Below are 11982 nucleotides of genomic sequence, written 5' to 3' on the forward strand. Positions count from 1 at the left end.
ACTTACCCAGCTAGGTGTTCCAGGGGCGCTCACAGCAGTGGAGACCGCGGACCCAGCCCTCACACTCTTTAACGTTAGGTAGTTATTTTATTATAAGCTATTCTCTTGTCTAAGACTAGAGCTTACTTTTCGTAAGAGAAGGTAAGAGGTATGCTTTAGGCTAGAATCTTTAGTAATAAAGAGGTAGAGGTAATAATACTGTAAATCGCAAGTCGTAGTAGTAATTTAATAAATAAAGTAATAACTATAAGAAGCTATAAGAAGCGAGCTTCTTCTAGTTATATATATATGCTGTCTTAGCTAGATTAGGAGCTAAGACCTAGCTCTCGTGGATTCCTTGTGTTAGGGTCTGATCCATGGATCAGGTCCGGATCCGCCTGATCCACCTGATCCACGCCACGTGACCCTGATCATTCCCGTGACTTCGCACGTGATCCCCTGTCCCGTGATTCCGGGCTTGGCCCGCCGTCTCCTCCGTCCTGGCCAGCCAACCCTGTTTCCGATCCTGTGATCGTAACAGGCGTTCGTTTGTCTGGGGCGTTCGTTTATCAAGTACGTTATAAATTAGGTAATTTTTTCGTCTAAATTAGGAACGAAAGTTTTGCTAGTATTCCGCAAACTTGATTGTAATTGCTTCGCTCGTACCTCGCTACGCAATTATCTTTCTGCTCTTCTATCTCTTCTTCTCCTCGAGGATCTAAAGATTTCTTTAGAATCTGGAAACGACCAGGAATATTACACATGTGCTCCCGGCAGAATCAAGAGCGGGGAGAAGGCAGGGTTCCCTTAGCAACCGCTTCGCCTGATGGCCCAGCAATTCACCTTGCGCATCGAGGCCTACAAGAGAAATGCTTAGCCTCCTGTGGAATCGATAGCCTCGGAGGCGAGGAAGAAGGCCAGAGGTGTGAAGTGCAGAGAGAGCCAAAGGCATTGTGAGGTGATCGTTGATGCTGACATAAGCCGATAGCGTCCAAAATCGGCGAGGGGTCCAAGGCCAGTCAAGATGGGAACGACTTCCATTCCCTTCTCATCAGCTAGCAATGGCGCAGACTTCTCCTTCGCCAGGCTTCCTGAGCCTGGCAACGCTGTTTGGCGGAATTGGTACGTTCACCCTCTGCCCTGCACGCCGCTGCTGACTCCCCATAGCCTCCACTGCCATTGCGCGTCTCCTATCATATCCCTTCCGCAGTCGCCGCGCGCCAACCTTCCATAAAGATGTTTTGTACGCTGCGGTTCGGGCAATGCTCTACCGCCTTACCATACCGCAATCCCGCTATATCAATGCCTCGACCACGCAGCGACATCTCCAGCTCTGCAAGGACAAAGGAGAAGAACCCAAGACAATTGAGGTAGACGGAAAGGATGGCAAGGCTGTGGCGCATTGGCTTGGCAGCCCGGACGCTGAGCACGTCGTCCTGTATGCGCACGGCGGCGGATACACACAGCCGGCATCTCCCGGGCATCTGGAGTACTTCTACAAACTGGTACAGGATATGAACGCCCAGCCACGGCCGAGCTCGTTCGCTGTCGTCGTTCTAGCCTATACCCTCGCTCCGGAAGCTCGGTACCCACACCAGCTGAGGGAAGCCGCGATCATGCTTTCGCACCTCATAAACGACGCTAGCAAATCGCCGTCTAAGATCCTGCTGTCCGGTGACTCAGCCGGTGGAGGCCTGGTTTTCTCCCTCTTATCACACCTACTCCACCCTCATCCCCATGTCCCGGAGGTCAAACTGTCCGCTCCATTAGCCGGTGCCTTCCTGTATAGCTCTTGGGTTAGCTTCCGAACCGATCACGATAGTTTCACCCGCAACGCGCACATCGATGTACTCGTGCCAAATGTGCTCCGCCGATGGTCAGCAATGTACATGAGCAAATCGAACGACGACCCGGAAACAGATCCTGGTCCTATCTCGGGCGACTCCTACTCCGAGCCCGCTAGCAACGACCCGGCGTGGTGGCACGGCATGCATCGTGTGGTAAGCAACGTGCTTGTTTGGGCTGGTGGCGACGAAGTATTAGTAGACGGGATGCGAGACTTCGACCGCGACTTTCGCAAGGGCTGGGAGACAGGCGGGGGAGATGCGGAGAATGTGTTATTTGTTGAGATCCCCCGTGGGGCTCACATTGGGCCTATTTTGGAGAACATGATCAGCAAAAGGAAGGCTAATGATCAGATGATGATTGAGGAGTGGTTGAAGGCACGTCTAGACTCATAGACGCTAACTGTGGCAGGGCCTGGAGTCCAACGTCATTATAGCCCTATCGGAGCCCTTTTCCAAATACCGCCTATCGCCGCCCACATCATTTCCCATCCCGCATATTGAAACTAGCGAAAAGTGGACATCCACTAGCTGCTCTGCATAGAGCGCATATATACGCTGAACACCGCGGGCTGCTACAGCTCCCAATGCTCCACATCTCCTTCGCTTTCCGGCTTCGAGTTCTCCACAATTTCCTTGAGATGCAACTGCAGTTTTTTCCGCACCATTTCCTTCAGATCCTTCTCCGCACCCTTCCCATCCCAGAGGTCCTTGGACAGGCGGAAGTTGGTGGACAGCGATACATTCGCGGCGACGATGATATCCTTTGGCGATGAATCCTTGTCCAGCTTGAGAGCGAGCTCCAGCTTTGGCTCTTCGACCTTCGCTATCTTGACATCCACCTCATGCTCGGCTGCCGCCTTCTTCTCTCCTCCAGCCTTCTCTCCGAGCACCAACTTCCCCAACGCCTCGGTCACCTCTTTGCCCTCCTCTCCTCCCTGCTCCGCTAACGTCTCTTCGTCACCCCCACTCTCACTCTCACTCTTGGCATCCCCATCGTTCTCCTCCCTCGGCGGCGACAACCTCCCATACTCCGGCTTGTACGCTCTCGTCCCCGGCTTCTGCCGCGGATCTCGTCGTGGCGCGGCGCTCCACGCGCGCTGAAACGCTTCGGCACTCGCGTTGTGGACGGCATCATCGTAGCTCTCGTAGTCGCTATCGCGGCGTCTGCCCGAGCGAGGAGCCTTCGGGTTGTTGGTGGACTTGGCGTTCAGACGACCGTAGCTGGGGTCTTGGGAGCGGCGGGAAGGAGGTGGAGGGCTTTTGCTGAGGAAGATGGCGCCGCGGCCGCGGGGCTCGGAGGTGGGTGGTGAGCGACCGTGATTCTGGCTGCTTATGGAGCTGGTTTTGGCGTCGGAGTTTTCTTTCCCGGATGGAGAAGAGCGCGACGCGTTGTCGGAGCCGTCAGCTTGACCTGCAGCTTTCGTGTCAGCTTTCATGGTGGTGGTTATGGTTTGGTAGATGGACGTGAAGCAGCGAAGAAGTGGCGGGGGTCGCATGTAAGAATTTTAAAGCCAGCTAATTTCGGAGAGCAGGAAGTGAAAGCGGCGAATCTTTGTTGGGAGGTGACAGCTATTTGGGCTAATATCCCGCTTCCAGACCGCATATTCTAGAAGGTACGCGGAGGTGAATGATGTTCTGTCGTGGTTGAGAGTGAATGGTAGAGTGCCCGTTTTCATGTGACCGCCACGGTAAGTCCATGTGCCGATTTGCACGGAAGCTAGAATACAGCAATTGTCCACCATGGAACGCCAATGACTCCGGACTCTTTATCGAATTCCTACGACGGCATCATGGTCTGCCTCCCACTCTGTCACTCGGCATCCCTCTCCAGGCGCTTTCGGTCCTCCTCCACCGCTATCCTCTTGCCCAGCCACTCAATGGCGAAGCTATTGCTGAGTACTTCGAGATCCCCAAGAGTATCCTCAGCACCCCCAATATCCTCGCAAATCCGGATCACAGCGTCTTTCGGCGTGATAGATCCATCGGTCGTCACCCGAATGATAGACTGCTCATTAAGTGGGTGTGGGACCTTATAAGCCGAAAACGTCGTAGACCGATACTTCAGAAGCCGCTGAGAGACGAGGTTCCCGAGCGTATGTTGGTCAGCGTTGAAGGCGAAGACGGCCGTGTGCGGAATGCGTGGATGCGGTGCCCATCTGACGCGCAGCTTCGCGGCGCCGTGACTTCCCTCTCCGCCGCTTCGGCTTTTATCGCTGAAATCGAGGAGCTCGTCAATGAAGGCATCTTCTTCCGTCCCGACGGTTCTTGCTTCGTGGGGCTCGGGAGTGTTCTCGCTTGCGTCGGCCATGCCGTGGGGCCTGTTGTTGGCGTTGCGATTCCGGCCACGGATGGTGTCGTGTTGGGCCATTTCAAAGGCTATGAAGTGCTCGGCCATGGTGGGATACGGCGAACACGGTAGGTCTGGTGAAGAGGTTGTTTTGCAGAGCTTTTATATCCGCTGGGGGCTTGATATTGATATGGCAAACACGTGGATGGCCGCTTAGTCACCTTGTGATTGACCGTGTTATACCTAGGTACCGAAGGTAAATAGCGCAGGTGCCAATTACGGAGGCAGGCGCGACCAGCACCTGAACTTCCTACGGATGTCCCCCAAACCCCAGCTGCGCCCCCAAGAACCTAAACTTCAGCAAGCACTCCCTCTCAATCTCCTCCGCATGCTGCTCCATCTCGCCAACGTCCCAATTAACACTCAAAAACCCACCCCTCGCATACTCGCTTCTCTCACTCGCCAGATACACAGTCACCGCGCCAGCCAGTTCAGGCGTGTCCAGCGCGTACGGCTTCATCGGCTTTGGGAGATCGCGAGTACGGACAATGCCTGGGTTGAGCGAGAATGCGCGGATGGAGGGGTGCTCGGCGTGCAGGTATTCGACCAGCCCGGCGTTCGTGCGCTTCGCGAGGCCGTAGGAGGATTCGCCAGGCAGGACGAAGCCGGCAATGATGCTGGAGATGGAGATTATGGTACCAGTGGGAGGGGTGTTCGGAGAGTCGGAGGGAGACGATAGGCTGCGGATGTAGTAGTGGACGGGGAGGTATGTGCCTTTGACGTTGAGCTCCTACACGTCTTTAGATGATGGTGTGTGGCTTTGAGCAAGATAGACTCACGATATCCCCCCACCAATCCCTCGTCTCCATCTCCCCGATCTTGAGATGCTGGCCTGCCGTCCGCATACCGCCTGCATTGCAAACCAACGCATCTAGCTTCCCTACTTTACCCTTGACCTTTGCGAACATCTCCGCGACTTGTACTTCATTGGTCACATCGCACGGAATGCACACAACCTCCGTCGACGGCGAAACTCCCGCGACTTCGGCTGCAGTGGCATCTAGAGTGTTTTGCTCCCTTCCGCAGATAAAGATAGTCTTCGCTCCAGCTTTGGCCCAGGCCAGAGTAATACCCTTTGTCAAGTCAGCTCTCGCACGAGAAGATGGAACCCTTACGACTCGCCTTTCCGATTCCGCGACCTCCTCCCGTAACCAGCACGCTTTTGCCCGCAGCACTGTTTTTGGGTTTCGTAGGGTTTACTGCTTCGTATATGTCCGCTCGGCGCATCGTCTTTGTGAGTTGAGATGGCTTCGTGAATGCATGCGGGTCGAAGTCTTGAGCTTGGTCCATGCTGTTGGATACCAAGTTCTCTTAAGCGGTCGGTCAGGAAGATGTTGAAAGACGCCTTATCGTTTGGCTAGAATCCAGTCGGGCGAAGGAGGATGGCATGAGCTATATGCAGCGGGACCGAGGCATGATATATCGGCTGAAATGCAATAATCCTGGCTGGCGTTGCGGCACAGTTGCTGACTAGGTGGGGAAGGAGATACTAAAAGATGACCGAACAAATCTGAAGTTCGCCGGCACTTCCGAAGGACTGGGGCACAGCATTCGCAGGATCCCGGCCTGGCGTATATGCGAATCCGTACGTTTAACTAGTGGGGAACGAGTGCTGCTCGTTGAACGGAGTCATCGCACCTCAGGAAATTGGGATGATTGTAGAGGGTGAAGGAACATGCTCTTGAATGAGGTAATGAAGAGGAGTGAATGTATAGTCCTCGAGGGATAAAATAAGGATAATGTATCGCTTTATTGCGAATGGAAGACATAGTGAAAGGATGTACCTATCTATTCTTTCTATGTGTTTTTTTGTGGTTTTGTGTCTTTCTATGGTACTGATAACGGGAATTCGGAATGAGCGAGAGCCGATTGCCTCGAAGAGGCCCTTACCTAACCCGCCTTGTCTAACTATGGTCCATCATCCATGAACGCTCAAGTGAATCAAGTGTCTCACCGTAAGGATCTTAGTGTCCACAGTCCGACGATGTCGGACCGAGCATTCGATGCGCTAACAGCGAGATCGCAGTTGTGCTGAAGCGCACGAATGGCTACGACCGGTAGACTAAGGCTGCGAGGCGCTGGTCAAAAAAAATGTCGTCATGATTCCGTGCGCTATACGCCCTTATGCCTCACCCATGTCGATGTCACGAAGAGGAGGATAGTCAACCATGAAGGTCTTCTCGTCGAAGCTCAGCTCATTCGTCGGCGCATTCGAGGACTTGGAAGCGCCCCAGAACGAGGTGATTTTGTCTGTCAGGGATATCTTCAAGCTGCGATACCCGCGGCGCACTTTAGAAGTACCCCAAGCGTACTTCTTCGGGCGGCGGAGTTGGAGGTCGGAGTTGGCGTTGGTATTCGGGTCGGATTGGGTGATGCTATCCGGGTTAGAAGTGAAGACGTAGTTGTAGTCACCGACACGACGCTTCTTATTGTGGTCTGAGGCGTCCTTGTAGGTCGTGGGAGCGGTCCGAGTGTTGGGGTTGATATCGTGGTCGGATGGCTTGCGCTTCAGTCCCAGAATAGTAGAGTAAGACACGCCATCATCACCAGCCGGGCGCTTCTTCTGCAACTTGGCGGGATTGCGGCGCTCGGTAGGAGCTGGCCCTGCAGGCGTGAGACCATCCGAACCGGCTCCGCCCCCAAATTTAGGAGCGAAGCTATCATTGATGGCGAAAGCAAAGCCAAAGAGCCCGCCTCCTGATGGATTAGCGGAGTGGTCTTTGGCGTTCAGCGGCTGCGCTTCGTCGCCAAAGTCGACCTCGTCGGTGTCAGGAGCGAGAGTGATGAGACCGTGCTTGCGGGGGTTGTAATCGGCGGCTTCGGCCATGTTAGTTCGGGCGAAGGACGGAGCGAACATGATGGCGCGGTGGTGGCAGAGGTGCACTACGTGTATGTCCGTGGAGTACTGACGCGGGGAACGGGAATGATCGTACACTTGAGATGGAAGGATGCGGATTACTTCGGGAGGAGCGATGAGGACAGTGTGGGAGGCGGATTTTTCGAGACGATCAATTGAATGGCTCAGTGAGGCGGCGGACCGATTCCAATCGTCGATACTACGAGTTCCAGATGAAGGCTTGAGAGAGCAGGTTCAATTGGGGTCGCAATGTGCGCACGCGCTTTGGTTGAGCTAGCTACGGAGGTAGTTGGATGTCGAGGGGGATAGAGTGCTCTTTGTGGGGTGGGCGTGCGATTTATATATGCGTGAGGCGTGGAGTAGACCGCTGAAGAACCGAGTTAGTAGGTCGGGATGCCCCAAGCGTCGCTGTAGCTGACTTTCCCTCAGTGACCGCTGGACCTATGGTAAAATATAACATTGCTGCAGAGGAATAGGCGTGAAAAGAATCGTTCCTTGTCGGCATGTGAATGGGGCTTGGGACAAAATGTTTCCGGGTGCATATTGATAAAGTAGATGGAGGTGAACGTTGGAAGTTGACGCTCAAACCTCTTTCCGCGCTAAAACAAGCCACCGTGGCGTCAGACGTGGCTGGTGCCTCAACTTCATCTCGTCTTTTCCGTCGTCTTATTTCACCCCCGACAGGCCCCGTTAAGATACTAGGCCTTCTACGTGACAGAGGGCCTTCGTAGCCTTACGCACGCTCACTCGCGCCGTGCTAAATCCCTTGAGGTACTCCGGGACCCCAGATACGGAGGAACCTCAATCAAGTGTGAATTTCATCACTTTCAATGTTTTCCCAGCTCATCCTATCTACCATCTCCAGTATTCTCAGACTACCACCCAAAGCCATGCCCCCATCAGCTCCTGGTAGCCTTTCCCCCCATGCTGTCAATCATCCGCAGAAGCTCCTCCTCGCTCCACCCCTCTCTGACACCCCGGTTATACCTCGCGCACGCCTCCATATAAATGCCGAGTTCCTCAATCTTCAAGAGCTCAGAGGACGCTGATCGCTTCAAGGTTGGCGGCTGACTGGTGTATCTGGGAGTAGGGGTAGGAATAGGGACCGCTTGTTGCGCCTTGCGGCCGATAACGGCGGTGATGGTCGACTCCACGCTGTTCGCTTGACCGACATTGCCGTCGGTGGGGATGTCCGGGGAGATGATTTCTATAGAAGGTTAGTGGTACTACGTGCAATGGCTTCAGCGAAACCAGCTCACCTATGTCGTTGCTCTTGCTGTTGCTGACATCTTGCAGGCGTGCCGAAAAGCCTAGCTCGCGAAGGGCCTTCGGACATTTCTGTTAGACTGATATGTGTCGTGTGCGTGATACGAAGCTCCTTACAGCTTTGGCTTTCTTCGCTGTGGTAGGCTTTCGGTCCGGAAGAATCTTCTTCGCGTCCATCGCTGATACAAGCCGATATACGAATTGCGTTGCGGAAAGCAATATATGCGCTCAAATGCGAAAGACAGTCCGAAAGATGCAGGTTGAAATGTGGAGCTTTTAAATTGCGGTTCTGGCGGTGAAAGACCAAAGGGCCGGCACACGTGAGTTTGCTTCCGTTTCCTTCACCTCGCGTTTGACGCAAGAAGGCTGTCTGAATGAATCCCAAATAGCTTCAACGAACTGAAACCGCGGTTACCTGGCAAATACATCCGACAGACCTCACTGCGCCCATACTCAGGACTAGACATATTTCACAATGCTTGCGGGAGAAAAAAAGCACAAAAGGTAGAGTTGGTCAAAGCAATCCGACAGAAGTTTAGAGATCCCGCGCTTCGCGCCTCACTGTGACTGCCTTGCCGACTTCAATATCCCGGAATATTTTGGCGACCTCCTTGATCTCACCTTATCCTCCCTAGATATACCGTTGAAGCCCGCCGGCCCACCTCCCCAAGACCCCGACTCCAGGCTCACGAACCTACTTCTTCCTACCCTTGGTGCCCTGCGCAGGGCGAATATTCCTGCGCATGCCAACCGGCGCACCAGATGTGGGGCCTGCCGCGCTGCCCTGGAAGCCGAACATGTTCCCTGGGGAGCCACTATTCGTAGGACTACCGAAAGGGTTTCCGGACGGGTTTCCAAACGGGTTTCCGAAAGGACTCGCGCCGCCTCCGGTGCTGAATGAGCTCGGAGGCGTACTCGGTGCTGTCACGGTCGGACTGCCAAAGGAAGCGAAGGACTGGGCAGCAGTACCCGGAACGGAAGAGAACGAGGCCGCAGGCGCCGGCGATTGCAAGGCAGGGCTGCTGAAGTTGAACCCAGATGGCGCCGGCCGGGCGTCGGCGCGGAAGGCTGCTGGCTGGTTAGGAGTGAAGGGGGACTGACTTGGGGTTGTAGACGTCGCAAAGGGGCTCGTCTGCGTAGGAGCAGGGGTTGAGCCAAACACCGCGGTGCCTACCCGTGGGTTAGTATAAAGAGCCACGATGCCGTTCGGATGCGGCTTACCCCAAGCGTTTCCGCGAGGCTCTGGCTGACCGAGCGGTGGCGCGGACTTTGTCATGGAGACTTCTACCGATTTCATGAAACCTGCTGGTATGAATTTCGGCGCGTTTTGGAGGATGGAGGCTAACTTACTGATGCTAGGCCCGCCAGAGGCCTGCAGCGCTTGCGCCTCTCGGAGCGCCAGCGATGGCTTCTGAGACGCCTGGGTCTGCTTCTGGGTGGCCTGTTTCCAGACTCCAGGTGCCTGGCGCGTTGTAGAAGCAAGCTTCTCCTTTGCCGGACTCTGAGTAGTGCTGATTGCAGATGTCTTGGGCTCCGTGTCCCGAGAAAGGCCATACTTGTCGAACCGCTCCTTCAGAACATTCGTCAACTGTCGCGACCCATTCTCCATCTGGATGTAATACCGGACATTATTATTGAGCCGACCCTCAGCATCGAGGTTCAAGATTTGCCAGGCCACCATCTGAACGTAGTCGCCTGCGTGCCTCAGGTATGGCGGCTTACAGCCCTCGAGCGCCGACGCCGCCTTGAACGTCTCCCAAATCCAGAACACCTCTTGAGCCTCAAGCTCCCTCTCCCCAAAGAGCCTCCACAATTCCGCTGACAGCTTATTCGTCCCTCGCTCCATCTCGAACAGCGCTAGCACGCAATGCAGCTTGATCATCTGAACGGGCTTGGTCGCTAAGGGTAGGACTGGGGATCGGTCCTCCTTCGCGCCCTGGAGAATCGCCTGCACAACGTCATACACAACGTCTTCGTCGATGGCGGGAAAAGCGGGGAGGAGGATCCGCCGTCCAATAAGGTATTTCCTAAGCCCTGGTGCACCACGGGACTGGTTGAAAAGCAGGTGTGGCTCGACCTTCTCGCAAACGGTGACGCCGTTCGGCATGCCCTCTCGCTCCACGGCGACTTGGATGTACTTCTGCTCGTCTCCGGCCGGGAGGTGCCAGGTCGCCCTAGTAGCCTTGCTTTTCACCGTGAATAGAGAATAGGAAGGCGGGTCCTCGGCCGAACGTGATGACTTTGCCGCCCTCTGCTCCATATCTGGCGCCTTTTCGGGCATCTTCACTCGCTGTGCTGATATGGTCGCGCGGGAAGATGTAGAGGAATATTGAAGGCCTTCAGTAGATGCCGTTGGGTGATGAGTTTCGGGAAGGTGCGAGGGAGAAGAGTCGAGTCGGTTGCGCCAGACAAACTAGTTCGAAAAGAGGAAGTTTTGAAATAGTCCCGATGGCACACGCGCTAGGCCAGGCAGTAGAACCTTTGGGGTCGCCATAGTGACGTGACGTTGTGAAGACCCACGGGTCGATTCACAATAGGCAGATATCAGAGAGGAAGGTCAGGGTGTCTACGTGGCGCGCGACACGAACACATGAGTTGCCTGCTAACAATGTTTCCAGCGAACACAGGAAATGCTAGTCGCGGGGACAACTCACCATACCGTCTTGGGAGGCTTCACACACCGACGGCGAGCTCAACACATCATGACGTAGCCCGGAGGCTTTCACTTAACCCAAGAGCGACATCGGCGCAGATAACCATCTGAGTGTGTCCAACCTCACCCAACGAACTCCTCATAGCGTACCGTCAAGATGTCCTACCTTCTCCAATTCCCATTGCGCCCTCTGCCTGAGAACGCCCGCTCACCACCTTTCGTCCTCTTCGGCATTAACGGCGCCGAAATCTTCGACTCCCTCCCTACCAACATCTCCCTCGCCCTCGTCCTACACTTCGCCCCCAAGCTACGCACATGGCTTCTCCCAGCGCCCGACCTCTCCTCCGCGTCCGCCAGCCTAGCCCTCCGCACGCCCTACATCGGCATCAACATCCTCGCCGACATCGACGTCGAAGGCCTCGCCTGGATCCTCAGCCGCATGCTGCAGCTCAGCGGCGCGCCCGTGCTGAAAGAAGCATGTCTCACACACCCCAGTCTGCTCACCGCGATCTCCATCCACCGAGCGTGGACCGCGCTCGAGCTGCCCGCGTCGGGCATCCAGGCGCTGCACCTGCACATGGTAACCAAGCTCATGCTCGGCTTGGCTGTCTGCCCCGCCGAGATCAAGGCAATATGGAATACCTTTCCTGTCGACTCGCCCATTACCCGCGAAATGGGGCTCAACTTCATCCGCTCGCACATAAACTACGAGTACACGCAGGCCGAGTTCTCCTCTATCCGCCATTGGTACCTCGCCTCGCGGGAGCGCACGCACTTCTTCAAGTCGCTTGAAGCCCGATTCCCGGAATTCGAGGACGTGCAGAATCAGGTGATCAAGGCTGTTGTTGAGAGGACTGCCGCGGCGGAAGCCCGTGCCGGGACGGTAGGGACAACGGGGCAGAGGAAATCGGAGGTTCTGGAGAGGAAGAAGACGAGGAGGGTCAGTGTCGTGGAGAAGAGAGAGAGGGAGAGTAGGGATCGGGCGGCGATGAGGCGGAGGATGGAGAGGGCGGCGAGCAATGAGAGCTTGAGG

The 11982-nt window shown here is 55.3% G+C and overlaps 8 protein-coding genes across 8 annotated transcripts; 2 read left to right on the top strand and 6 right to left on the bottom strand.

The window, feature by feature from the left end:
- The first annotated feature begins 892 nt into the window (after positions 1-892).
- On the top strand, positions 893-2309 carry BU26DRAFT_112552 (alpha/beta-hydrolase). The gene is made up of 2 exons (XM_033819419.1): positions 893-1101; positions 1147-2309. Exons 1-2 carry the CDS (start codon positions 1041-1043, stop codon positions 2217-2219), a joined length of 1134 nt encoding a protein of 377 aa, XP_033678182.1. The 5' UTR covers positions 893-1040; the 3' UTR covers positions 2220-2309.
- On the bottom strand, positions 2310-3504 carry BU26DRAFT_112548 (uncharacterized protein). The gene has a single exon (XM_033819418.1). The coding sequence runs from the start codon at positions 3320-3322 to the stop codon at positions 2399-2401; it is 924 nt and encodes a 307-aa protein (XP_033678183.1). The 5' UTR covers positions 3323-3504; the 3' UTR covers positions 2310-2398.
- A 14-nt stretch (positions 3505-3518) lies between these two features.
- On the bottom strand, positions 3519-3966 carry BU26DRAFT_465659 (uncharacterized protein; the record flags this gene model as incomplete). Its single annotated transcript, XM_033825197.1, has 1 exon — positions 3519-3966. A coding segment is annotated over one exon (330 nt), but the record flags the coding sequence as incomplete, so codon positions are not given.
- Positions 3967-4362: 396 nt separating this feature from the next.
- Positions 4363-5546, bottom strand: BU26DRAFT_465661 (NAD(P)-binding protein). The gene is made up of 3 exons (XM_033825198.1): positions 5296-5546; positions 4953-5246; positions 4363-4903 (listed from the first exon to the last, which is right to left on the bottom strand). Exons 1-3 carry the CDS (start codon positions 5461-5463, stop codon positions 4424-4426), a joined length of 942 nt encoding a protein of 313 aa, XP_033678185.1. The 5' UTR covers positions 5464-5546; the 3' UTR covers positions 4363-4423.
- Positions 5547-6295: 749 nt separating this feature from the next.
- On the bottom strand, positions 6296-7154 carry BU26DRAFT_609273 (uncharacterized protein; the record flags this gene model as incomplete). Its single annotated transcript, XM_033835914.1, has 1 exon — positions 6296-7154. The coding sequence occupies exon 1, from the start codon at positions 7028-7030 to the stop codon at positions 6296-6298; it is 735 nt and encodes a 244-aa protein (XP_033678186.1). The 5' UTR covers positions 7031-7154.
- A 775-nt stretch (positions 7155-7929) lies between these two features.
- On the bottom strand, positions 7930-8473 carry BU26DRAFT_569896 (uncharacterized protein; the record flags this gene model as incomplete). Its single annotated transcript, XM_033833940.1, has 3 exons — positions 7930-8237; positions 8290-8356; positions 8414-8473. 3 exons carry the CDS (start codon positions 8471-8473, stop codon positions 7930-7932), a joined length of 435 nt encoding a protein of 144 aa, XP_033678187.1.
- A 436-nt stretch (positions 8474-8909) lies between these two features.
- BU26DRAFT_609274 (uncharacterized protein) lies at positions 8910-10577 on the bottom strand (the record flags this gene model as incomplete). The annotated part of the gene is made up of 3 exons (XM_033835915.1): positions 8910-9466; positions 9518-9598; positions 9647-10577. 3 exons carry the CDS (start codon positions 10575-10577, stop codon positions 8991-8993), a joined length of 1488 nt encoding a protein of 495 aa, XP_033678188.1. The 3' UTR covers positions 8910-8990.
- A 529-nt stretch (positions 10578-11106) lies between these two features.
- On the top strand, positions 11107-11760 carry BU26DRAFT_404835 (uncharacterized protein; the record flags this gene model as incomplete). Its single annotated transcript, XM_033822843.1, has 1 exon — positions 11107-11760. A coding segment is annotated over one exon (654 nt), but the record flags the coding sequence as incomplete, so codon positions are not given.
- Positions 11761-11982: the final 222 nt, after the last annotated feature.

This window comes from Trematosphaeria pertusa (assembly GCF_010094035.1).
Source record: "Trematosphaeria pertusa strain CBS 122368 unplaced genomic scaffold BU26scaffold_17, whole genome shotgun sequence".
NCBI classification, from domain to species: Eukaryota; Fungi; Ascomycota; class Dothideomycetes; order Pleosporales; family Trematosphaeriaceae; genus Trematosphaeria; species Trematosphaeria pertusa.

What these genes read in the sequence shown, in the direction of transcription:
- BU26DRAFT_112552 (XM_033819419.1), top strand. Translation starts at nt 1,041, where the DNA reads ATGGCGCAGACTTCTCCTTCGCCAGGCTTCCTGAGCCTGGCAACGCTG. An exon ending in AACGCTGTTTGGCGGAATTG is followed by an intron (nt 1,102 to 1,146) that starts GTACGTTCACCC and finishes GACTCCCCATAG; the next exon opens with CCTCCACTGCCATTGCGCGT.
- BU26DRAFT_112548 (XM_033819418.1), bottom strand. Translation starts at nt 3,322, where the DNA reads ATGCGACCCCCGCCACTTCTTCGCTGCTTCACGTCCATCTACCAAACC.
- BU26DRAFT_465661 (XM_033825198.1), bottom strand. Translation starts at nt 5,463, where the DNA reads ATGGACCAAGCTCAAGACTTCGACCCGCATGCATTCACGAAGCCATCT. An exon ending in GAGGTCGCGGAATCGGAAAG is followed by an intron (nt 5,247 to 5,295) that starts GCGAGTCGTAAG and finishes GACTTGACAAAG; the next exon opens with GGTATTACTCTGGCCTGGGC. An exon ending in GGGATTGGTGGGGGGATATC is followed by an intron (nt 4,904 to 4,952) that starts GTGAGTCTATCT and finishes AAAGACGTGTAG; the next exon opens with GAGCTCAACGTCAAAGGCAC.